This window comes from Marmota monax, unplaced genomic scaffold (genome assembly GCF_021218885.2).
Source record: "Marmota monax isolate L192 unplaced genomic scaffold, Marmota_monax_Labrador192_F-V1.1 WCK01_AAM20220418_F8-fsc00004, whole genome shotgun sequence".
NCBI lineage: Eukaryota > Metazoa > Chordata > Mammalia > Rodentia > Sciuridae > Marmota > Marmota monax.
Window position 1 is genome coordinate 27936295 of NW_026692881.1, and position 26155 is coordinate 27962449.

The following is a 26155-nucleotide window of genomic DNA, read 5'->3' on the forward strand; positions in this document are numbered from 1 at the left end:
TGAGGCTGGCCTTGAACTTATGATTCTCCTGCCTCAGCCTCCTGAGCTGCTGGGATCACATGCGTGCACCACTGTGTCCATCTGTAATTACAGTTTTAATGGACATAATCATGCCTATTTGTAAAAGTATGTCCTGTGTCTGCTTTTGTGGTACCATGGCAAGATGTGCAAAGTTGCAACAGAAATTGTATTTACTCTCTGGGACTTTTAGGAAAAATTGGCTGATCCTGGTTCTAAAGAAGCCAAATAAGACAAGAATCCTTGCCAAGAAGGTGATCGTTCCTTTCCCTGTTTGCAGACTAGACCCACTGGGCACCCTTTCCTCCCTGTGGGGGCTCTGCAAGCCCAAGCCATAGAAAGCCCTCAGTGATGTCAAAGCCAGTGAATCTGCAAACCTCTGCTCCCCGCCAGCAGCTGCGTGAAGCACCCTGATCCTCTCATGCACGCCTGTCAATAATACCACAGGGCAGGAACTCTATCAGCCCACTTTACAGTTGAGGAAACCGAGGCTCAGAGTGGGAAAATGACCCAAAGTAGGTGCTCAATAAATGCATACAGAATGAATGACTAAATGCTCTTTAGCAGGGATATGGCGGGATGGGAACTCAAGCCTGGGTCTGTTTTGAGTCCGGGCTGCTGGCCTTGGGCACCCCTTTCTGCTGCCTGCCCCCACACAGAAGGAAGAAGACTGACTTAAAGTCAGACACGACACACATTCTTTCAGGCCCAGCAAGGGGTTGCTGTTAGAACAATCCCCAGCCCAGTGCATCAAAAGGTGGGTCTCTGGCCAGGCTACCATGAGGACGCCATTCCTGAGGGTGGAGAATAAGCCCACTAGAAAGCCAGGCTGCACAGGAGCTCTGTTCAGCAGTGTGTAACCCGACATGTGGGAAATGGCACCCAGAGCACCCAGGGAACAGAGGATGGGCAACCGTCGAAACCCCCCAGGGAGGAGCAGACAGGCTCTGAGTTTGCATTTAAGCCCAAGAGACCCCCGTAGGTCTGTTCCATCTCCCCAGATAAACACATATTGCCTGACAAGCCACCCCCTCTGTCCTTCTGAATCAGAAGGATTAAGTATCCTTTAGAGAATTCTCTCCTTTAGGACCAAGAATAGGAGTTGATTCAATTTCACATTGTCAGGATGACAAAACTTTAGGGAAATAAGAGACAATGGGCCGGGGGGGTGGGGGGTGTGTGTGCTTGGAGCCACTAAAAAAGAACAAAATCGTTCCCTTTGTGCTTGAAATAAAGGGAGATTACATGTCAGGAAATTAATCCAGATCACAAAGCTGAACAGCCAACCTGCCCGGGCCACTTCCTGTGGACACAGGAAGAAAAGCCTCTGACCTGTTTTCTGGGAGTCTCTCCCCTGAGCCAGAGGCCACTAGTACATGAGGTGATGGGGGGAAAGAGACACCTGGTCACACGAGGGGTTCAGTGGCAAGGCTCACCCGAACGTGGCCACAAATGGGTTTTCACTGCCTGACATTCAGGAGCCGTGAGAGCCGGGGAAGCAGCCAGGGCCTCTGTGCGGGCCCTGACCTCTCCTCTGTGAGCAGATGAGCACCAGCATCCTCAGCCACGGGAACCACCCTGGGCCCTCACCATCCCTGTCTGAGGAAACCTTCCACCGCCAGGATTTCCGACCCACACCTGGCTCTTTTCTTTTTCATAGTTATCAGTAGCTGAAACTAACTAGTTTACTCTTTCAGCCAGAACTTGTGCTCCTCAGAATGAAGTTCACGTTGGCTCCCTACAGCCCTCTGTTCCAATGCCCAGCTCACGGTAGCCCCTCAGCGGGTATTTGAGAATCTTAACATCTTATTCACCAATAAGTGGAAGGATGCTCAAAATTTTTATAAAGGCTTTTTTTTTTTTATGTCCTGTTTTCACATTCGTTGGCTATGTGGTCGAAGGCATCCTGGTTTTGTTCATTTCATCCAACATAAGTTTATTCAGCCTCTGATCAAGTGCTGGGCAAGTACTTGGTGTCTAAGGTGGGAATCCAATGCCTGATCTCACAAGCTTTCTGTCTGATGCGGACAGTGTGTGAACAAATATCAATGAAGTAGCACCAGCAATGCATCATCACAACCGTGATCAATGCTGGAGGGAAAACACAGGCGTAGTTTCTTAGGAAGTAATGTTTGAGCTACTACCTAAAAGATGCATGAAGTAGGTGAGTTGACTAAATTGAATTTCTCAGGAATGAATAAGGGCAGAGTTAGGGTTGGGGTAAGGATTAGGGAAAGGGTAGGATAAGTTACTGAAGAACTTTCTAGAAAAAGGGACCAGCATGTACATGTGTTATAGGGGTCAGGTGGATGTTGATCAGAAGGGAGTCCATGGCTGCCTAAGATAGGGCGGAGACAAGAGAACAGGAGAAAAAAAACCAACTGAGGGTTATTTAGGCAGTAAAGTGGCAAGGGTCCTTCAAGACCCACTTGGTTGCTGGGACATTGACTTTGGCTTTCTTCTGGGCTGGGACGTGAGGGGTCCTCACAGCTCGCAACCTGATTTCCCAAGGTGGGAGCAGCCACCGAGCAGACTGTGTGCATGTGGCAGAGGGGATTGACAGAAGTGAAAGGGGCAGGCACAGGTGAGACGTGGTTCAGAAGTGGGCAGCATTTCAGAACCTGAATTTAGAACTCAGGTCTAGAGAATTCCTGGAGCCTCTGTATAGATTACTGTGGGCAGTCAGGAGTTTCTAGGAGCTCAAGATCACACCTATTAAGGAGATCAATTGTGTCCACATGAACCCATGATTAATAGGGAATCGCTTCTTTATATAGGCCTACCTGCAACCTTGTCTAAACAAGGAACAATTGTCCCCGAACCGGAGCACCATGTTTTATCCTCTCCTCTTCATCAAAGAATGACTCCAAAGAAAGGGGGGAAATAATCAAAAAGCAAAAACCTTACATAATGAGATTTAAAAGAAAACTTTTAAAGCCAACAAGCGACTGTGGGCAACACTTCAAAGGACCCAGAATCAATGTTTGTCAATAGCAGTTTTGCATCTTTTAATTTATCTTTCATGAATATAAAGTGTGATGTTATTAGGAGCCCATCCAGGCCTTAATTCTGTTTGAGATTTGAAGAATCAGAAATCCATCAACCTTCTCCCCCAGTCAGCAATGGAAGCCACCTTGGCATGGCCTCTCCTGGTCTGGAGTCTATTCATCCTGTGGCTGAGATGCATAGATACACCTTCAGCTCTCTGCACTGAACCCTCAAGTGCACCCAGGAGCTAGGGGGCTCTTTATCTCAGCCCCTTTCTTTGGAGACTTTTCTTCCCAGAAGAGAAACTACCCCATGACTCAGCCCAGCCCCAAAGTTACCATTTGTTTAATCAAGATAGTTGGTTTGCAAAACATTAAACAGTATTTGATGCCTAGTTAATAATTTGCATCCTCTTCATTTGTTCCTGAATCCTTGGGGACTGACATTTTTCCCCCCTCGAGGCAAAGACGACCAAAGAAACTGCATCGAGAGCCAAGCCCAGGCCTTCAACTGCCAGGATGTCGCCCAGGAGGCCTGCCCTCCATGTTCTGCTGTTAACTGTTCTTGTGGGAAAGTCAGCCGTCGGGGTAAGTGTCCTTTTCGAAGGTCTACAGTCAAGGGATCCTGAGGTTATTGGGAAGACGAAACCAGTTGTGCAGGGAGTGAGGACAGACGTTAGTTGGGAAAGGCAAACATTGCCAAATTGAGTATGTCCTGAGTCTGAGAGGCCTTGGCACGGGCTGCTAGTCCAGGGTGACATGCGTCTGACTTGAGCCCCCTGGGAGCAGAGCCTCCACGAAGCATTCCCACAAAGGAGCAGGGGGAAGAAAATCCGCTAAGGCATTGGTTGTTATCTGGCATGGATCTCGGAGGCCCTGCTGAGAGGCCACGGAGAGCCACAGACTCTCTCCCCAGAACAGTCTGCTAATGTGCTGGTGACGACACACCCAAGTTTCCTGCCTTTAGGAGCCATCGCTGGGATTGGCCCTAGAGAGGAATCCTGCTGGCTGCAATGGTCCTGGCAAAGGATTTGCTTAGATGGGTTAGATTTGGGGAGAGGCTTCGTGGTGGGTACTTTTTCTCCTTTTTCTCCATGACCACAGTGGCTGGGGCAGAGAGGATGACCAGGGGCCCGAGGGAGGTTGAAGGGTGTCAGGCAGGGAAGTCCCATCAGAGGGTCTTGGACTGGGGACTCAGAACCTTTGGGATGAGATGAGAGGTGGAGATGTTGGCCCCTGCCTGCTGTGTGCTGTTGTGGTCCCAGGGTCAGCTGGATCTCTGCAGGCAAGGGCAAGGGAGCCTTCAACAGAGGTGGACCTCCTGGGAGTTTCCTGCAGGATGTGGGCTGAGGCATGAGTGTGGCTCTGGGTCCAGGGGTGAATCTCAGCTTGGCCCCTCTGTGGGTAAGGAATGTGGGGCCAGGAACACCATCTCTCTGAGTCTCAGTGTTCTCGCCTGAGAACCAAGTGCTAATCTCTCACAGATTTGGGGAAGGTCACAATTAAATGAGGTCATAGATGAGACTTTCAGTAAATGTGAGCTCTTTTTTTACTTAAAATTTCCAGAATGAACACAGCTTCCCTATAAAAATCAGACAACATACTCCTCTGTTGGGGAGCGGGTGGAAGAGAGTGGGCAAAGGGTAAGAACTGAAGTAACAGCTGGAACCTCTGTATCTTATTAAGTACCTTTGCAGCTGACGTCCCATTTCATTCCAAAGAGTGCTTCCTGAAGGAAGCAGATTAAATTACAGGATTTCTCATTAGCGTGTTTTTTAGACAACAGCTTTGCCTCCTCCTCAGTAAACTCCGCTCAGACACCTCTCTTAGCCACATAGTCAGCTGCCAAGTGACTTTGGTTTCTTTTCAAATTATGACTCGAGCATGAGCAGTGGCTGCAATTACAGATTGCTATCAGCCCCTCTGCATCATTTGATTGCTTGTTGCCGGTCTGGGCCCAACACACGGCAGAAATCCCACAGGTCTACAGAAAGATGGTGGAAATTATCAGAGGCCCCTGAGAGGCCTAGAGAAAGTACCAGTCGGAAGGAATTAAGCCTAAAGTTTGCAGGCAAGGAGAAGGGCTGATGCAGTCTGTTTGAAGTTCACAGAAAGGATAATGGTCCCGAAAAAAATCCCTTTTTTGCAAGCCCCAGTGAATTTTTAGGGTTAGCGATGAAATTATAAGTCAATAATGGATAAAAGAGAAAATATGAGAGATAGCCTTCGGGCAATGAGCTTAGTCAATTCCAAAGAGAGGACTCGGGCTTTGGAATGTTTTCTTACCCAGATGTGTGCCAGACAGGTGGTCGAGAAGGCGGCTCAAATTCCACAGGCCAGTGCATGGGCATCCAGAGGAAAGTGGCCAAGGCACTCAGATGCTTTGGAGAGTTTGGGGCATCACTGGGGGACAGAAGCCACAGAGCCAGATGGGCTGGGTGGCCTCTCCCACTCTTGTAGTTAAAAATAATAACCAACTTTATCCTGGAAAGAGGAGTCCTGAGTGCTAGGGCTGAGGTTTCTGCAGATTAGTTCATTTCCCACAAGAATCTTAAGTAGTAGGTATCGTCCTTGGTCTCATTTTACAGATATGGAGCAGGATGACTTGGCTCCAAGTCACAGAGCTGGGAAGTGAAAGAGCTGAGCTTTAGATGACAGGCCTTGGGCCCTGGCTAAGCGTGAGACCTCTTTGGTCCTCATCACAGGATGACAATCCACTCTATAGGTACCGAGGCTCTTAGAACAGGGCCCATTGCTGGGTGGAGGGTAATGGGTTCCATATGCTGCTGAAATTCTGAAGCAACGCATTCGCAGGATCTGTGATTGCTGTCCACTGGGAAGACCTTTGGGCACTCTCCTGTGAATTGGGTCACATGGTGAACATGTGTTAACTGCTCTTTGGGATCGTCTTTAGCTTGGATTTTAACTTCAATATCTGCTCATCAAAGAGCTATAGGTCAAGTATCATTGCTGTGAATTCTGGGGCACCCTTCCCAGGCCTTCCTGATCTGGTCTAGATTGGTTTTTCCAGAATTATCAGTTTTGATCACCTAAACCCAGCATAGATGAGTGTGTGAGCCCTGCTCTCGGGTTAGAAATAAGTCCTGTGATGCTCAACTACTTTGCCAACCAGGACTGGGACACAGGCCTGTCCAACTCCTCATCCATCATGGGAGGCCCACTTGATTGTAAGAATGATGGGGACTGTCCAGAAACCTCATTCTACTATAGTTCTTGGGGTCATTTAGGGCACACTGGGCTGGTTGCAATGGGATTTGTCCTCTTGCAGGATCAGAAGCAAGAGAACAGTGCTCGTGGGCCTGTCCTGTTTATCTCAGTCCAGTCCCAGAGAGAAGCAGAGACAATGGCATTTTCTGTCCCTGACAAAGGGGTCTTCAAATTAAAATGCCTGCTTGCTCACATTTCTGGGCTTTTTAAATCCCGGAACTCTAGAATCTTCCCAGGTAGAGAGCTGCAGAAACGGCTACATCAGCCAAGGGTTGTGACTTGGCCACCCGGAGTCCATTCTGCTCACAGTCCAGGTTTTATTTGGCAGGTAGAAGGTCAGCCTGCTGAGTGCTCTAGTTTTCTTTTAGTTGCCAGGCAGCATTGGAAAATCAGAACATTTCTTAACGGACACAGATCTCTGAGTGTTTTGAAAATGAGACATTCTGGAGACACTGGACTCACATTCATACACTGCACCATGAAGGGAGGAGCAAGCGTTCTGAAGCACGAGTCTCCAGGTCCTGTGGTCCCTCCACTCTCTGTGCCCTTCCCACAGATGTGCGTGATCTGCCTGGTTCTGTCACGAGAGAGAGAGAGAGAATGAGAAAACATGCTTGTCTGGTTATTGCTCAGAGATGCTGTGGATGTCGAAGCATTGGAGCCAGACTGGGATGGCCAAGCAGCCAGGCCCAGCATCTGATTGATTCAAGCTCCCAAATCTTCATGGGCTGCAGGAACAAAATAAGGCCTTTGATGGGCAGATGTGAGCCAAAGTCTCAGCTCCCCAGAATGCCCATCTCGTTCAGAACCTAGAAGAGGCAGAAGAGGTGGCCCTTTCTCTTGGATTCCACGTACTCTTCCCAAAAAGAGAAGGATTGAATTTCACCGCAACTTCTCCTACATCTTTTTAAAAAACTGATCCGAAGCACGAGTCCAGCTCATTAGCTTTGGCAGTGTACACTGGTATTTAGGGAAATCAGGTCGCAGGAAATCACATGTGTGTATAGGCACAGACACATTTACATTCTGAATTCATTAGGGTTTCCTAAATGCAAAAGCAATTTTGCTGCCACAGAGAAACAGCATGGCAGAATACTCGGCAGCCGGGATTTTAAATAAAACATTGCTTTTTCTTCATAATTAATATAATAAGATTTCCTGGCTTAGGGCTTGGCAAAGATCCCAGGGAAGATAGTGGGGGGAGGGAGCCGGTGTGATGTGCCTGTGACCTGACAAACAAGTTCCAGGAAGACTTTGCACTGAGTGAGCGCTCCTCAATCTGCCCCTCCCCCGGGGTGCACTCAGCAATTTGCAAAAAATAATACAAATCATCATCGACATCAATGGCTAACAATGGTATCAATAACAGCAGCAATCAATTTTAAGTCTTTATCCTATGCTAAATACTGTGTGTTTTATGTTTATTATCAGACTGAGGCTTTCCAATAAGTCCAGGAGGTAGGGATTAGTGTCCCTCTCCTCTCACAGATAAGAAACCGCGCCACAGAGAAGTTCAATAATCCATTCAAGATGGCGCCCTGGCAGGTTACAGATAAACCCATCTGCCCAATGCCAGTGCTCTTAACCACTGTGGCATGGATCCTCTCACCGGACCCTGCCAAGGACTGTGGGACTGTTCAATGTGGAACCAGGGGTGTCAGACGGGGCAGTGGCCTCAGACTCCTGCTTACAGCAGGAGATCAAGTTGATCCCACCTGAAGGCTCCTCAGGGATCCTGAAGCTTTCTTTACCTCTGACCCTCGAAGGATCAAGTCTTGCCAGTTAACCAACCAGTTAGGTCAGTGTTTGTCATGAATGAATCCCATCTTGAAAATTTTTACCACAGCCCCAACTAGTTTCCCATACTTTTGTTAAACAGACTCCCCTTTTCTCTATCTATACTGACTTACTTTTTAAAGGACAGTGTCTTTACCATTAATGGAGAACCAAACAAAACACAGGGACGTGCTGAATTCTAGCTGGCTGTCCTCAGGCTAGAGCCCTGCCCTGAAGCCTGCTTCTCCTTGTCGGAGAGCAGATCAGCCAGGGATGGAGGATGGAGACGCACCAGCCACCCGAGTCTCTCCCTGAGGTGGACCTGGGATGGTTGACAGTAACTTGAGACTTGTTCAGACTGCATTTCAGTGTCATTTCATACCCTGGCCAGGCACCACCTAAATCAACTCAGGGACCAGCCACGGGTCACCTGCTACAGAGTGGAAGACAGCTTTGGTGGTGGAGCTGGTGTCCAGCAGTGGGCACTTACTTTGCTGAAGCCCTGGGTGGTTTGCTGAAGTTACCTGGCCAAGCAGGTTAACGTGAGGGCTCCTGTCCGTGGAGGACCCAGACTTGGCCTACTCTTTGTTTTATCTTCTCATTGGTGCATTATCACATCCAGAAATGAGGGCTCATTTTTCTCCAGTCTCCACCCTGGAAGGGCTCACTCCCTCACTTTTAGCCCCACCTCTTCCTATTTGACCCAAGTCCCTGGGATGGCCCATTTGTACAGATATTTCTCACCTAGTGCCCACCTGAAGAGGGATCCCTTGCAAGTCCTGTACTTGCCCTGAGAAGCAAAATGCTCTCAAATAAGAACCTCAGAGTGGGTAAGGGAATTCTTATTTTTATAATCGAGGAAACTGAGGCGTGGACTGATTCAACAGCTGCACGGGAACAAAGATAACCCTCCGTCTCCTTGGGTCACTTGGTGGGATCCAAGTGTGGCCGAGGGTGGAATGGGCTGCACTGGTGGTAAATGCCCAGGGTCTGTGCTGTTACCAAGCTCTCTCCACAATCCCTAGGCACCTGAGGTTGGAGAACCAGTGTCTTTAAATAGCAATTTCCCAGGTCCCCAGATGGGACACTCTTTTCCTCCCTGCCCCTGCCCATCCCTGATGCTGCTGCGGCCCAGCACCCAGGTACCTGGGTACAGCTCTGAGGCAGGCACAGAGACTGGTGTCCGAACCAGGGGCCTGGGCTCCAGTCTCTCCCCACCTGCCAACCCACTCAAGTCCCCACTCGAGCCACGGACCCGAGTCTTCTTCCGTGGTATCCAAACCTTCCACCAAAGTCTTTCCCTCCAAACTTCCCTCCTGCCCTGAGCCCCAGAAGAAAAGATGGACGCAAAGCCACAGTGGACCTGCCAACCCCAGGACAGCTCTGAGCACCTGTGAGCTCAAGTGAGAAGGGTGAGAGTCCTTGGGCATAAAAAGGACAGGCCAGCACCGCCTTATTATTGTCACAATGGCTGTATTTCTTAAAAATAAAAAAAAATTGATACTTTCTATGTTATTGGTTTCCATGTTGGTGGGGAGATGAAGACATTGGAACCCTTCATTCATTTTTGGTGGGATCATAAAACACATCTGCCCTGGAAAACAGTGAGGTGATTCCTGGAAAAATTAAACATGGAACTACAACAACACCCAGTGGCTCCCTGTCCAGATGGACACCCAGAGGGACTGAAAGCAGAGACACTAACAGATCACTGTACATCAATGCTCACAGCAGCCTAATAGCCAAAATGTGTGGAGAACCCAAGTGTCCATGAGTGAATGAATGCATAAACAAAATGTGACAGAGATAGATAGATAGACAGACAGGCAGGACAATGAAACACTATTCAGCCATTAAAAGGAAAGAAAGTTTGATATATGCTACAACATGGACAGACCTTGAAAATATTATGCATATGAAATAAAACCAGTCCCTGAAGAAAAATGTTGCAGGGTTCCTCTTATATGAGGCACTTAGGAGAGGCAAGTTCAGAGAGACAGAAGAAGGAGGTTATCAGGGGATGCAGGAAGGGAAGAAGGGGGCGTTATTGCTTAATGGGTGAAAGTCATGTTGGGGAAAAGAAAAACGTTTTGCACGTAGAGAGTGGTGATGGATACATTGTGAATGCAATTAGTGCCAAAGACGCCACCCTTAAAAGTGGTTAAGGTTATATATAATGATACATATATTTTGCCACTATTTAATGGATCAAAGGGTCTATGGGTTGGCTTAACTGTTCTTTTTCATGACGTGGCTAAGGTTTGAGCAGAAGCAGAGAAGGAGGGTGGTATGAGGACAGCACTTGGGCTAGTGACCTGGACACTCTCAACTGCCTCCTGTCACCTCCACCATTTACTTTGGCCCCAAGCTCTGCATCTAGCAGTGGGGACTGGCCCTACTGAACTGTGTGCACATGTCCCTGTCACACACACACCCCCCCCCCCCCCCCCGTCCAGCAGCTGCAGACCCACTTGGCCACAGTGCTAAGTTCTCTCCTGCCGGGCTGCCCTTGGGAGTAACGTCATCCTTCCCTGGTGGTCGGTGACATCTGCTCCACCAGGTACCTGGTAGAACATCCAAGAAGGAAGAGATGGCTGAGATTAGGGCTCCAGCCTCTCACCTACTGGGAGAAAGATTTCTCTGCTGTAGGCCCTATCTAGGCCTTAGGCCCCCCTCTGCCTGTCCATCGCCTGAGAACATTTCTACCGACTCCATGTGATAGCTGGAACACAGCAACTCAGCCTTTCAGCCTCAGCCTTTTGGTCTTGTCTTCCAGAAGGTGTGGAATTCTGAAAGGCAGAGCGAGAACCTAGTTAAAATCACGACTAGATTAAAATGATCACTAGATCGGACAAAATAGATTAGAGCATCCCAAGAAAATTATGCTGTAAATTTTACACTAGACCTTGAGACAAGCTTGCTGGTGGCTTGGGGAGTTTAATGTTGCCAAGGGCCTGCTCCTGACCTCTGGAAGGTCAGAGTCCTGAGCTGTGGAGCCCCTGAGAAAGTCCAAGTGTGGAGCCGAGGGACCCTCGGCTGGATCCATTGCAGAACACCACCTTCCGTGTGTGAGCAGCAGCCGAGTCCAGCCACCTAGGAGGAGCTGGTCAGTTGGGACACGTGGAGTTTCAGCCCCATGGAAACTAGGAATGGAGGTGGTTGGAGAAGTGGACAGTGTCTTGTGTGCCTTCGCATCAGGGTGGAGAGTTGATTGAGATGTGTACGCCACAGGGGACCAGCTGGGTTCACTTTTGTGCTTTCTCCCGGGACCAAATGGCCTTTTATGTGGTCTGCCAGGCCTGAGCCACTGCAGATGGACCTGTTATAAATATAAAGCTTTCCAAGAACAGGATCCTGGTATTTTAACCTAGCTCAGCATCTGCCCCTCTTAGGGTTCTGTCTCCTTCTCCTCCACCCTTTCATGACAGTGTCTGCAGCCTGGGTTCCCTCGGCCCTCCCAGCAGGGACAAGTAAGAGCAAGGGCACCCATGTAAGGCTGACTCTCTGAACCCAGCTCCAGCATTACTAGCTGAGTTATTTGTGGCAACTTAACCTCTGCAAATCTCAGTTTTCTCACCTCTAAAATGGGCATACTTATTGTACCTAAGTTATCCAGTATTACGTGAGACAAACTAGACAAAATGTATTGCACCCATTTAGCACAGTCTTTGGCTCATGGTTAGCTCTACATAATTGTGAACTGAGATCCTTCTTCTGGTCTCTTCTACTTCTTAGTTATCACAACCCTCACGGCCTCTTCCTCCTCCTCTCCTCCTCTTCTTCTTCCTCCTCCTCTCCTCCTCTTCTTCTTCCTCCTCCTCTCCTCCATCAATCTTCCTCTATGAATTTGCAAGTCCAAGAGTAAGAGTTCTTCTACATTTTGCTGTCCCTGTGGGAAACGGAGCAGACTCATGGGACAAAAGGAGCAGGTTCTGTGTCCGTCATTCTGCTTGCAGGCCTGTCCTGGTCAGTTTCAGGAGTGTGGCCCTGAAACTGCGTGTTCCCAGCTCTGAGGGCCCCCTACAGTATACCCAGATCTGCAGCCTGGGTTTCCGGCTCCCACGTCCCATCGCAGCCTCTCTGTGGGTGGACACAGTGAGTCACAGAGTGACTTGCCTCTGCTGCAAAAGTGGGCAGCGGCAGTCAGCCTCCTGAAAGGTCAGCTCTGCGCAGGAAGTCCAGCTGCCTCCTAACCTGGTTACTGCCGAGAGCCGCCTTGGAAGGGCGTGCCTGCCACCTGCTGGCCAAGGGCAGCACGACACCTGGGTGTCCCTTCGGATCTGTTTAGAGCCAAGATTCACGCTCTGGCTCAGGCCCAGGTCCTGAAGACCCTTCCCTGGTGGGGTCCAAGAAAGGGTGTCCCCACAGTCCTCTCTCCTGTCCCTCACACTTCTCAGGGCTGATGGTAGCCAGGCACGGGCCACCCTCCTCAGTTCAGAGAGAAGAGTTCCTGCGGTACCTCCTGAGGAGAGGGCAGCCCTGTCCTCTGGACAAGTTCAATGGAGGGAAGGTGGAGCAGGGTACAGCGACCAGGGCCAAGCACCAACCAGTGGCTGCAGTGAGGCAAGGTTGGAGGAGGAGTGATGTCTGTCCCCAGGGCCCCCATGCCCCATGCTGACACCCAGAGCGTCCTCAGGTGCTCCCTGTACCTGACCCCCTCCCTAGGCAAGACTCCCAGCCCAGCCCCCCAACAAAACACCTGCCCCCGCCTCACTGGTGTAGAAAATGGGGCAGAGGTACAGGCCCAGACCTCACAGGACGGCCCCTCTTTGCTTTTCTCCTTCTTTGGCATTCCTTTCTCCTCCCTCAATTTTTATTTTGTGAGTTTTCAAACCTACAGAAAAATGGAAATAATAACAACACAGTGGACATCCTTCACCCTCCGAGATCAATTGTTAACATTTTGCCACTTTCATGCTCCCTTCTCCTGTGTGTGTGTGTGTGTGTGTTTTCTTTTGTTTGCTAAATCATTTGCAGATAGAGAGCAGACACCACCCTAAATACTTGAGCAGGCACATCTTAGAATAAGCATTTTCCTATGAATTTATGGCAACGTTATCCATCCCCAAGAAATTCGACCCTATATGGTAATACCATGTAAATATTTAAACTACCCAGTTGTCTCAGTCATGACCTTTGTGGTGGTGCTTCTCTTAAATTCAGGATCCAATCAAAGGACCACACACTGAATTTAGTTGCCAAGTCTCTTGAAACAAAGGACAGTCCTCCATTGTTTTCTCTCCTTTGAGGCTGACTCTGGAGGAGTGGAGGCTCACCCTTCTGTAGAATGCCCCGGGGTTTGGATCTCCACTGGGACCTGTGTGTTCCCTGAGGGTGGATTCAAGAGGCGCCTGTTTTTCCACATTGCTCTCTGTACTGCACATCAGGAGGTGTTCCCTGTCTCTTCTTATCTTCCTTTCTAATTCGTCCGCTTCCTACTTCCCAAAGATGTTTAAGGAAACCAACAGCAAAACAGAAAATTAAAACTTCAGCTGCAGGTGGAGGAGGCAAAGCTATTGAGCTGCGTGCATCCCCTGGGTCCTGGGAGGGAGCACCCGGAGCTCAGCTTTCCTGCAGCCAGGACCCAAGGGCAAGTCTGCCCAGGGATAAAGCTCTCATTTTCTAATCAGAGGTCAGCGGACTTTGTCTGTAAAGTGCCTGTAGTGGTTTTTTCTGAGCTACGCTTTCTCTGTCACAAATATTCTGCCAGTGTTGGCACAAAAGTAGTCATTAAAAAAAAAATGGGAGCTGGGGTTGTGGCTCAGTGGCAGAGTGTTCGCCTAGAATGTGTGAGGCACTGGGTTTGATCCTCAGCACCGCGTATCAACAAATAAAATAAAGGTCCATTGACAACTAAAAAAATATATTTAAAAAAAGGAAAAATGGTCATGGGACTATTTTCCAATAAAACTTTATTTATAAAGCCCAACTGTGGGGCACTGCCCCAGGGCCTTAGTGTGAGGCTCCCTGTTTGAAGGGAAAGAACCTATTCCAGTTATGGGGTGAGTTCAGGTTTCTTCTTCTGGTTAAGAACTGCATTCTAAAGGGAACTGTTTATATCACTCATCAGCAAAACCTTCTGAGGAATGCCACGGGCCAGGCACATGCTAGACATTGAGTGATGCGCCCGTGACAAGATGAAGATCTCCATAGAATCTAATCTCAGAGGCAGAGGACAGGCAAAAGTGAACAAGTATAAAACGAGGCTGTAATGAGGACCACGGTGGGGATAAACAAGTGTAGTAACAGAAAAACAAAAATAGAGTGAGGGATGTCCTACTGATTGATAGGGTGCTTGGGGAAGGCCTTCTTAAGAGGATGGCATTTAAATTGAGACCTGGTAGACTGTGGGGAAGGAGGTCCAGGTAGTGAAGACAGCCAGTCCAAAGGCCCTGAGGTGGAAGGAACTTGGCTTGTGCCATTTAGAAGCTGGGTGTGGCTGGTGCTTAGTAAAGGGCAGGGGGAGGAAGGAGTATGGGAAGAGGTTGGAGGTCCAGGTGGGTGCTCGTAATTTATTCCAAGAACAACGGAAATGTCTGGTGAGTTTTAAGCATTTGCCCACCCCCAATCCCCAAAGGCTGTCACTCGGACTTGAGCCTAAATTCAGACCTCGTCACAGCTATGTGACCTGAGTCTGCCTTTCTTCCTCAAAGGCCTCCCATGGGGTTGTTAGAACATAAGGGGCAACCAGGCAGATAATCACTTCAACTGCAGGAACGTCAGGACCTGGGCTCTGTGGGCCCACAGGTGTGTGCAGGCAACACGAGTCTCTGCTGAGGAGGAAAAGGGGCATCTACAAGTAGACCCCACCCCACTCAGAAGGCGCCCAGTGCTCCTGTGTCCTGGATCTGGTCCTCTCTGGCTTCCGGAAGGACAGGGAGTGCCCCGCTGCCTGGCCTGGCCTGGTCCAACGTGCTGTGTCTGTTGCTTTGTTTTTCAGTTCTCCTTGATGCCTTTCCTCGATGACCTGGACCCAGGTGAGTGTGCTGACCACCCTGTGGCTTCCCACCCTCCTAGTGATTCCGAGCTGGAGGAAGGGCAGGTATTACAGGGCTCTCAGGTCCAGCTGGTTCAGAGGGGTCACAGACCCCTTAGGGAATTTTTCCAGGAACATTCCCCTCACTCAGTGCTTTGCACAACTTCAAGTTGCCCTGGGACACCTCAGATGGCTAGTCTGAGAAGCTCAGGGGGAAAGCTCCCTCATCTTACAGAGAAAGAGACCGAGACCCAGAGAGGGAGGCAACTTTCTCCTTGTCCCACAGCCCGTTGGTGGCTGAAGTGACATACAAAGGCTAAGCCAGGGTATGCCTGAGCGATGGCCGGCTTCAGGAAGGCGGACCCACTCGACCCCTCTGGTGGGGAGCCAGGACCCCATTTCCTCTACCGGGTCCCCACAGCCATACTAACCTCCTCCAGTCATCCTCCTGTGGTCGCTGGCTCTGGGTGCCTGTCTCCCTTGGTTCTAAGAGTCCTGAGGAGGAACCTTGGATCATGGCTGCCTCTGTCCAGAGGCTGACACTCCCATGATAGGGACTGGCACCCCCTGAGGACGGGAACCAGACACAGAGGCCATGGTCATGTCTGAACTTTGGATCAAGGGCTGATTTGGAGCAAGGCGAACAGTAGCCAGGTCAGAAGCAGCTCAGTGGTGACTTTCTCCAGCAGCCAAGCCCAGACAGACGTACAGGCAGACTGACATAAGGAGCCCAGAGCATGAGGCTCCAGGACCCCATGGGCTCAGGGAATGCAGTGGAAATACTCATGGGGCCTGGGTTTTGAGAGATTTTGCATCTTTCCCCAAAGCTAAGGAGAGTACTTGGTAGTGTGGAATCCAGATCCTCTGGAGGTCACATTCCAAGGGCTGTCCTTGTGATGGCCATCCATTGCCCACACGCACAGCCAGCGAGAGGCCGAGGGGCTGGAAAGGCTGCCTCTGCCTCAGGCACCATTAAAGGCCTGGGTGTCAAAGAGACAGAGCTGCAGAGGTTGTGGAGAGACATAGGAGGAGACGAGAGAAGACTCAAGAGACCTCACTGTCTTCGAGTGTCTGAAAAGCAGCCCCACCCCTGGTCTAGGAGGCAACTTTGTGGAAATTACGGAGTTTCTCTACCACAAGACACTTTACTGCCATCTGCTAGAATGTTGTCAAAGATGTCTACAGTGAGTTTAGACATCCTGGAATGGTGCAGAGAACAACTTGAACAACCCTACCTCACAGAGATGATGGAGAAGGAGTGGATTCATTCTTTGGGCCATAAGTTTCAGAGCTGCCATTCAGTAGATTGGAAGCTGTAGGGTCGGGTTTGATCTGCAGTCGGGAAGAACTTCCAAACCAGCAGAATTCTCCAAAAATCTGAATGGGCCCTCAGAACCTTAGGAGTTAATAGGTTCCCCATCCCTGGAGGTGTTTAAGCAGAGGATTGAGCACCCCGTGAAATTGGGCCCTACAAGAATTCTGCTAATGGCTTGTGGGAATTTGTTGAGAGAATGAATGGGCCCTGGGGCAGGCTGCTCCTAAGACCCACCTTGAGGTGCTCCAAGAGCCTCTGGCTGGGGGGCAGGGGGATACTTCATGCAAAGAGCAGGCTAGGTGTTAAGCCATGCCCGTCAGGTGTGTGATTGAATGGCATGGGGTTGTGCTTTGATGGACTTTGTCATCTCCTGCAGGCTCCAGACAGCAGTGTGGGGAGGGGACACTTTGTTCATGCCCACAGGCAAGCCGCTTCTTTGGTTAGTCTTGCTAGAGACAGTGCACAGCGAGGGCCTGGCTGGAGCAGAAGGTGTCCAGTCCCAGTGGGCAGTGAAGGAGGTGGTCATCAAACAGCACAGACTCTGCCCATCTCCCCAAAGCAGGTGACACAGCAGCCAGCAGGCCTGCGGAAATGCCTCTTCAAAGCTGGCTGGGCTCTGCCCTGCAACACAGGCCAAACCCATCCATCAGCTGTCCTTCCGCCTGCCAGCGAGGCCCTGTGCTGCGCTTGCCCCGTCAGCCAGAGTGGAAGCGTCAAATGCAGTCCGACAGGGCTGGGCCCAGGAGAGGCCCTCGGAGGAGCTGTCCGTGCCGCCGTGATGGATGACGCCAACAGGGACGACATTCTGGGGATTTTTATTCTGTTCCGCACATCTGGCAAGCTCTTTAACCAGAGCAGCTGCGAAGCCCCCATTGCAGGACCTCTGCGCTTGTTCTGAGAGATGCTAAACGTGGACACAGTAATCTTGGTGGAAGGACCTGGAGCACGTGCTAAAGATATCCCAGTGCATGTTGCTTCCTGAAAGCTAAAACCCATGGAGTTTCTGAAACATAAACCCAAAAGAGGCTCGTAAAGAGGCAAACACGACTTGAAGTTAGGTAGATCTGGGCTAGGACACCAGGTCCTTCTGCTTTGGTTTTTCCTTATCTGTGGAACAGAATAGTGTCACATATGCCTTGGGGATGCTTCAGGTTAAGTAAGATAGTGCACAACCACAGGACTTAGCCTAGTGTCGACCCCTAGGAAGGATTCAGTATGCAATAACCTGTCATTAGGACTCTCTGGTTAACTGAGCATGACCTCACCATTCCTCCTGGTAGTTCCTAGAAACAGACTCTGATACGTAGACAAATCCACAAATTTTTCTTTTTATACCTATAAACACTTCTGTCAGTTGCCCCTTTCTTCGCCAAGCCTCTCCTCTTTCTTGCAGCCCAAATTCTCATGTAATTGGAAATTGAACCCAAATTTGTCTGCTACAATCTATCAATGGACTGAGAATCCACCTCCGGCAGCGATCCTCTCTACCCAAGAAAGCATTTGGACAAGTTCTGAGATTCCCGTCAGGAATTTTCTTCACTAATTACTTATGACCCACATCTCACATAGTTTTTCTCCTGAACTCACCATTGGTCTGCCTCAAGCAGGGGCCATCTTTGGGGGCAGAGCCATGTGCTGGCCAATCAGAAGGCAGGAGGCTCAGAGGCCAAGGGGGAGGTGGGTCTGCCCAACACAACTGCACACAGGGCTCTGCTGGGCACCGTGAAGTCGAACGTGGCCCTTGCTCTTAAGAAACCAACTCTCTAGTTGGAGGAAACAAATCAGATGGATTAAGTGAATCCCAGAGTGAGGTACCATCATCCCAAACCTAAATTCTGCAGCCAACTGGGCCATTAAGGGATGTTCCTATGCCTAAAATATCTAGAATTGTTATTCCACTAGCAACCCGACATCACTCAATCCTGATGTCTGTTGTTATTAAGTAACACAATACCCCAAACTCAGTGGCTTCAACCATTACCTATGTATTTAGATATTTGTTCTTGGGGTTAGCGTTTAGATAGGGCTTAGCTGGGTAGTTCAGGTCTGGACCCAGCTGGGTGATGTGGGCTGGGCTCAGGCTGGTAGATGGCTGGGGCTCTTGTTCCACTGGCTTCCTGGGTCAGTACCACCCTTTGATCTCCTTGAGACTGGCTTTCTCCTCCAGCCTACCCTGCCCGGAGCTTTCTCTGAGGACAAGGCCACATCCCACTCTTATTTGTATAACTGGGTAACTCTCCATGGTCCCCCGTGCCTTTCAGCCCCTGGCATAATCCTTGTCTGATTGTAGATGCACAACACGAGTTTCTTGTATAGATAGTGCTAACACGAGAGGATAAACAAAATAGGCATAGAGTTTGGAGGTGGAGGAAGCCTCCTGCGTGACGCTCCCACAAGACCTTCAAAGCACACTGTGGCTCCCCCACACGTGAAGGACCTCCATGCCTTCCTCACACAACCCTCTATGGGGGGTGGCTTCTGCTCTGGTGATAGGGCCACCGAGTCTCTCTCTGATGGTTCTTTCCCTTTAACCAAGGACCCAGGACCCTGGCAAACAGGAGGCACTGTTGGTGTTGCTCAGCGGGAATGTGATTCGGAATCCCTGAGAGATGAGCAGCCCTTGCAAACAGAGCTGGGTTCAAGTCCAAATCCTCCCACAGACACTTCACCCATCCCCCATCCCCTGGAAACCCCACACCGTCCCCTCTATGTAAGAATCTCCCAAAGGATTTCCAGAGATCCTTGGGGGAGGGATCCCTGGTAGTCCAGTCAAGGTTGGCCAGTCAGACCCCTAACCCATGGGAGCCATGGGAGAAACCATAGGAGCAACCTGAAGGCTCTTCTCTGTAAACACCTGTTGGAAAAACAAAAACAAATTCTCCAAAGAATAAAGAAATTATGTCATCCCCGCATTGTCTCTTCCAAATGTCCGTTTGAAATCCTTCACGTCCAACTCAGAAGAACCTTTCCTTTGTGCCGCTTCTTGGTCTTTCTCGGTGGCACTGGGATGGAAGGAGACTTCATTTGCTCCAGGGAGACAATGGCCTTGTCTTCAACCTGGATCCTCATCCCGGGAAAGGTGGCCTCCTCTGGGACCATTTTCAGAGTGGGGAAAAGCAGCTCAGGAGAAATAATGAGCAAGCAAAGGGGAGTCTGGACTTGACACTGAGATATGATGGGGAACTTTGCCAAGGAGCCGGAGTTGGCGTATTCAAAAAAGAAATGAAAAGACGGTTCCGTTTTAATGGGAAAGATAAAGTGGCCATTGTGCAAAAGTGGATTTTTCAAAAGCCAGAGACATAAAGACTCTAACGCAATGAGGGAGGGGATGGAGAGATGAGGTGGCTGATTATCAGGCGTGGGTGGAGTGCCATCCTCCACGCTCCACACCGTCCACGGGCTCCTGGCTCTGCCTGGTCCCTTTCAAGTCGCCTGTCTGCATGGGCTCAGCTCATTATCATACGCACCTCTGGACAGCTTCCCTGACTCGGCACACCCACCAGCTGGAAAGCACAAAACTAACCCAACTTCTTCCCATTCCAAAATCTTCCCCGCCAGCCGCAGAGTGTCTTCCAAGGCCCCGGACAACAAAGGGCTTTTTGTCAAAGTCTGGTCTAGCGTGAGATTTACACCAGAGGCCAACTCCACGCACAGCCTTCCCGTTTGTTAGGCAAGAGCCACGACCTTATCAAGCTTGTGCCTGGCGAGTCCTAGTTGGCAGGCGGGGTCTTGAGAGGGAATGCTTGGAGACCCTCTCCCACGGCCACATGTGAGTGTAGCCAAGGCCGTGGATGATGCCAGTCAAAGCAGTGGGGCCCTGAGGTTGAGATCACTGCTGAGATTCAGTGGTTACATGGACACAAGTTGCATCAGCTAAAAACCCTGCCATGTATTAGTATGTGACCTTGAGCAAGTGACTCAACCTCTCTCAGCTTCAATTTTCTTAACTTGAAGTCAAGCAAATGATACACCTGCTAGACGTGAGTGAGAATGAAATGAGATGGTGCGTAGTAAGGGCTCAGTAAACACCAGCTGTTTCAATGGCTCTGTAGACTCGGCTTGGGAGAAGCCTGATGCTGGGACCCAAAGGAAAGTGACTTCATGAGACTAAGGTGACGAATAAAGTCTCACGAAGAAATGCTCTCACAGAGCCACCCAACCAGGCGCTCCAAAGCTGCAGAATCTGACCTGGTCCACCCCCCACGGAACCAAGGAGGCCTGCTGGGCCCCAGTCCTGCTGCTCTCAGAGGGGAAATCGAGGCACAGAGAGGACAGTTAGTGCACAGCCAAGGCTTGACCTCCCTCACTCTCAATCAGTGCCCTTGGCCCTGCCAAATAACGACACAGCCTTGCGGGGTTGTAACACCCCTAAGTGAAAAGCCACAAAGCCTGATCCTGGCTACCCACCCCCATCAGTATGCAGAGCTGGAAAGACACGTGCTTCCTCCTTGAGGATTTTGAACTCTTTCAGGAAAAAGTGTTCAACTAAATAAGATGCTGATGCTGAGGTTTCTTCTGTGCCGTTCCCGTCCCTGCAGATTGGACTCCCGACTACTACGACTACAGCTCCGAGCATCAGAACCCGGAGGAGAACACCACCTCGTGGTCGACCTACGCCGAGAATCCCGACTGGTACTATGCAGACGATGGTAGGTACCAGATCTGAGTCAGGGCCCTCCGGGAAGGAGGCCACAAGCCCAAGAGGAATTTACCTGAGACCCAGTGTAAGGGCTTCTCTTCCCTCCTCTCTGATGAGCACCATAAATAGGTATTAAAAAATTCATTTAGACTGGATCTTTTTATTTCTTTTAAGTTTTTTTAAATTTATTTATTCCAATTCGTTATATATGACAGCAGAATGCATTTCAATTTATAGTACACATATACAGCATAATTTTTCATGTCTCTGGTTGTACACAAAGTAGAGTCACACCTTTCGTCTTCATACATGTACCTAGGGTAACGATGTCCATCTCATTCCACCCTCTTTCCTACCCCCATGCCCCTCCATTCCCCTCCTTTCCCTTTGCCCTATCTAAAGTTCCTCCATTCCTCCCATGCTCCCCCCTACCCCCATTATGGATCAGCATCGACATGTCAGAGAAAACATTTAGCCTTTGGTTTTGGGGGATTGGCTGACTTCACTTAGCATGATATCCTCCAGTCCCATTTACCTGCAAATGCCATGATTTTATTCTCTTTTAATGTTGAGTAATATTCCATTGTGCATATATACCACAGTTCCTTTATCCATTCCTCTACTGAAGGTCATCTAGGTAGGATTCACAATTCAGCTATTGTGAATTGGGCTGCTATAAACGTTGATGTGGCTGTGTCCCTGTAGTATGCTCTTTTTTAAGTCCTTTGGGTATAACCAAGGAGTGGGATAGCTGGGTCAAATGGTGGTTCCATTCCAAGTTTCCTAAGGAATCTCCATACTGCTTTCCATATTGGTTGCTCCAATTTGCAGTCCCACCAGCAATGTATGAGTGTGCCTTTTCCCCCACATCCTCACCAACACTCATTTGTATTCTTAATAGCTGCCATTCTGACTGGAGTGAGATGAAATCTTAGAGTAGTTTTGATTTGCATTTCTCTAATTTCTAGAGATGAACATTTTTTTCATATATTTGTTGATTGTTTGCATATTATCTTCTGAGAAGCGTCTGTTCAGTTCCTTAGCCCATTTATTGACTGGGTTCTTTTAGGCCCTGACTTCCTTAACAAGACTCCTATAGTGCAAAAAAATAAAAATCAATAATCCATAAATGGGATGGATGCAAACTGAAAAGCTTCTTCTCAGCAAAAGAAACAATCACTGTGGTGAAGAGAGAGCCTACAGTATGAGAGCCAACTTTTATCCCACGCACATCAGATAGAGCACTAATCTCCAGGATATATAAAGAACTCAAAAAACTTAACACCAAAAAAAAAATAATAATAATAACCCAATCAATAAACGGACTGTATCTTTTCCAATTAGAATCATACACAATGAGGCCTGGGGCGGGGAGGGTCTTGGAAACCATCTCCCCAACTCTTGAATGGCAGATGGAGTCAGTGAGGCCAGGGGAAGAACCGGTTTGGTCAAGGTCTGGTGGCAAGCTAATGCCTTACACTCAGGGCTCCTGACTCGGGGACTAGTAGTCATGTTCAAAGTCCATTCTGAAGCTTTGATCTCAGGCTGGATCCGAGTTATGCAGGAGGATCTACGTTATCCTGGAGCCCTGAGTGTGGGATCCATAGCTTGGCTTTGAGCCTCTCTTTGAGTCCATGTTTGCTGTGTTTTTCTTTGTCCTTCGCTCTTCGGAAGGTTTAGGTATGTTTGTGTGTCTGTGTGTGTGTGTGTGTGTGCTCACACATGTGTGCCTCCACCACACTTGTCTTGCGGCTTCTTAACCAGAGCAATTGGGGGCAGAAAGGAAAATAAGAAGCTGGGTCCAGGCAAAGCCACGTGACTGAGGCAGGAGAAGGCACGGAAATCAGGGAGCAAGTGGAATAAAAGCTGTGTTAACTGAGCAAAGTGGCCTGGAAGGCAGGGCCAAGATATAGGGCATCAGGGGAACTTCAGAAGGGACCATCAAAACAAGAGCCAGGCCCAGGGATCCGAGTTCCTGAACCAAAGAACAATGTGCGTGAACAGAAGGATAAAGAATTCCCCAAGGGGGAGGTCCATTCAGACAGCCATGAAAAGCCAAAGGCACAGATGAAATATGACAAAATCTAACTGAACAAGTAGTTGAAGAAAGATGAAGGCCACTGGGTCATTTCCTCCTTGCCGTCAATCCTTCTGTCACCCTCCGCCTTTGGTCTTCTCTCCTGATGTTCAGAAGCCTTGCGTTTCATGAGGGGTGGGTTTTCTTCCCCCACTCCTGACCTCCACCCCTGGGCACTGGGAGTAGGGAGGTCTCGGGCTTGTGAAATGCCTCCAGCATCAGAGACAGACCCCGCAGCACTCCCAGCGAGATGGGAGGAGAAGGACACTCGCGGGGGAGACGGGGAGTTTCGCAATGAGAAAGGCCCAGTCCACAGTGGGCCGAGGGGCTCCAGTCTCCATCGCTCCGTCTCCCCTCTTATGAGCCTGAATCCCTGTCTCTGGTCGCGTGGCTGCAGTTTTCCTCGCTCTTTAAGGACGACTCACACTTTCCTCCTTTGCCCCATCCCTGGCTGTGTTCTCACTCTCTCCTTTGGGGCCGGAGACTGAAGTCGGATGAAAAGTGGGGGTTTCCTATTGGCTGACCCTCACTGACCTTGACTTCTGCCCATGTGTCTTAGATCCGTGCCAGTCCAACCCCTGTGAACATGGCGGGGACTGTGTCACCAGCGGGGACACCTTCACCTGCAGCTGCCCGGCCCCCTTTTCTGGGAACAGATGTCAGAAAGGTAAGTGCAGATTCACTCTTCCTTGGAATGGAAGGAGAAGCCGTTCCTCCTCCAGCCCTAGCTGGAGGGCCAAGTGACCCCACGGGAGGGACTGTGGCTGCACCTGTGGCATCACGCACGATGGATTCCTCTGCACGGTCACAGGCAGCATCTCTCTGCATTCTCCTCTCACACGGTGAGATGGGACTAGCATGTCCACTCTACAGATGAGAAGACCGAGGCCAAGAGGGAATGAGGGCTGGGATCTACCCAAGGTGCCTTCCAAACTCAGGACTCAGCTTTCGGAACATTTGGACTAATCACACCAGAGAAATACTGTCCCCAAATGAGACAGCAGGAAGACCCTCAGGGCGCATCAGGTGCAACCCAGATAGAGAAAGGAAGCCCAGAGTGCAGAGACTTGCTCCAGTTCCCACAGCGAGTTAGGAGGGAACAGAAATGAGAGCCCTGGTACCTGGCTCCCAGCCCCGGGCTCTTTCATCTTTGCCATCCGCAAGGTGCTGGCCTTCTGTAAGCTCTTGAGGGCGTAACATGGAGACAGATCCATGGGATACCCATCAGGACTAGGACTCCTATGGGTGTTGCACCCCTAGAGAGAACCTGGACTCTGTCCAGTCTAGCACTGCAAAGAATCCTACTGGGATGTGGGGAGGTAGCAAGGGTCTGGAGCATATAGAGGACCTTGGAGCCGACTTCTTTCCTTTGTGTCTTTCCCATTTATTTCTTCCATTTTCAAACCTTATGTTCCTCCAATAAGTGTTTCAGGGTGGTCGAGGATGCTGGACATGGACATTGCATTTGGGTTCATCCCTCGACTTCTCAGAAGAAAGACAAAACTGTAAAATGAAATATGAAATCGGTTATAAGATGCAGAGACTAAAATACTAGCTGTTTGTTCAAGGTGTAAAATGTATCAAGGTTTTTACTAAAAAGAGAAAAAAACAAAGACTCTGAGCAGTGAAAGGAACATAGGAAGCAAACACCCTTGACCCAGGGATGAGAGAGCAGCCATCGGTGCAGCAGGGCATTTCAGAACCATGGACAAGGCCACAGACAGCTCTTCTGCCCACCCCACCCAATGCCCCATGCAGGTATCCCTCTAAACAAAAGGTGCCCAGACAATGTCTTATGTTTCCCCCTGTTTCTCTGTCCATCTCCTACAGCACAAAACAAATGCAAGAACAATCCATGTGGCCGGGGCGAATGTCTCATCACGCACAGCCCCCCCTACTACCGCTGCGCCTGTAAATACCCTTACACGGGTCCAGACTGCTCCAGAGGTAGGTGGTGGAACCCCCTTTTCTGCTTGTGCCTGAACCACTGCATCTCATTGTGTGCAAGTCCAGACGTAAAGTAACTGACGTTTCCGTGGCATCCATGATGGCCTTCTGAACTAGAATTTTAAGACTAATCCTCCCTGGAGAGCCCAGTGGGAATTGACTGATCTGTGTCCCTTCCCATCCAGAAAGAATCAAAACCCACTCCCTCTGGGGAGTTGGCATTAAAGGATTCCTAAGATGGGCCATGCTGGGGGATTAGTCTACCTTGAATCACTGCTGAGTCAGGTGCTGTTCCAGGAGATTTGCAATCTCGTTCACATTCTCCCAAAACTTTGCAAGGAAGAGTTTTATAGATGAAGAAACTGAAATCAGACAGGTTAATTAACTTGCTCATGGCCACACAGCTATGCAAGGCAAGAGCCAAGTTTCAGCCTAGCCCAGACTCATCCCCAGTTTCTGCTCTGCCTATGCCGGCCTCTTCTCCTTGCTGGGTGACCCATCTACATACATGTGCTCTTTTTGCATGGCCTCCACCTGTGTTGCTTCTTCCACATCTGCTTATGTTCCTAGAGCTCATGTGTGCATTTACTAGAATGTCCATGGGTCTGCCTCTCCCCTTTGGTGATCCATCTGTTGTAAAAGTTGACAGCAGAAAAGTGCCACCAATATCCCCTGGTCGTCTCATAGGGAGGCTGCAACTCCTCCTGAGGAGCTCTCCTGGCCCCGATTCCTGTGTTCACAGCGGCTCCTGTGTGCAGGCCCAATCCCTGCCAGAACGGCGGCACCTGCTCGCGGCATAAGCGGAGATCCAGGTTTAGCTGCGCTTGCCCTGAGCAGTTCAGTGGGAGATTCTGCGAAATAGGTATGGGTCTCAGCCACCGCTTCCCCGGAAACTCAGGGCCATCATGGAGGCCTCTGGAATCCTCTTCTGCTTGGGTTTTGTTGCCAGAACACAGTTCAGTTGAGTTTCCCAAACCCTACTCCTGCCTCGTCCTCCCAACCCAAGGCTGTGTCTGGCTCCCGGTAAAGATGGTATAATCTGGGACATATTGCAAGCAGATGGATCACACCTGGGCATACCTGGGCTTCAATTCACCCTCTACATGTCCCTTTCTAGGCCCCAAGTTGAGAATTTAACTTCTCACCCACCTCCCAACAAGTATTTTTCATGTTTTGAAGTTGGGTTCAGTGT

General features: G+C 49.7%; 1 protein-coding gene across 2 annotated transcripts in view; it reads left to right on the forward strand.

Moving 5' to 3' along the window:
• Positions 1-3422: 3422 nt before the first annotated feature.
• The window catches only part of Habp2 (hyaluronan binding protein 2), a 33118-nt gene continuing 10385 nt past the window's right edge, over positions 3423-26155 (forward strand). Inside the window, exons 1-6 of one of the 2 annotated variants that reach the window (XM_046449867.2) lie at positions 3424-3593; positions 14950-14986; positions 20839-20949; positions 23576-23683; positions 24847-24963; positions 25706-25825. In XM_046449867.2, coding sequence (XP_046305823.1) covers positions 3525-3593; positions 14950-14986; positions 20839-20949; positions 23576-23683; positions 24847-24963; positions 25706-25825 — 562 coding nt within the window. In that variant the 5' untranslated portion in view covers positions 3424-3524. Of the gene's footprint in view, positions 3594-14949; positions 14987-20838; positions 20950-23575; positions 23684-24846; positions 24964-25705; positions 25826-26155 lie in introns of both variants that reach the window. The other variant, XM_046449868.2, reaches the window with a different exon arrangement.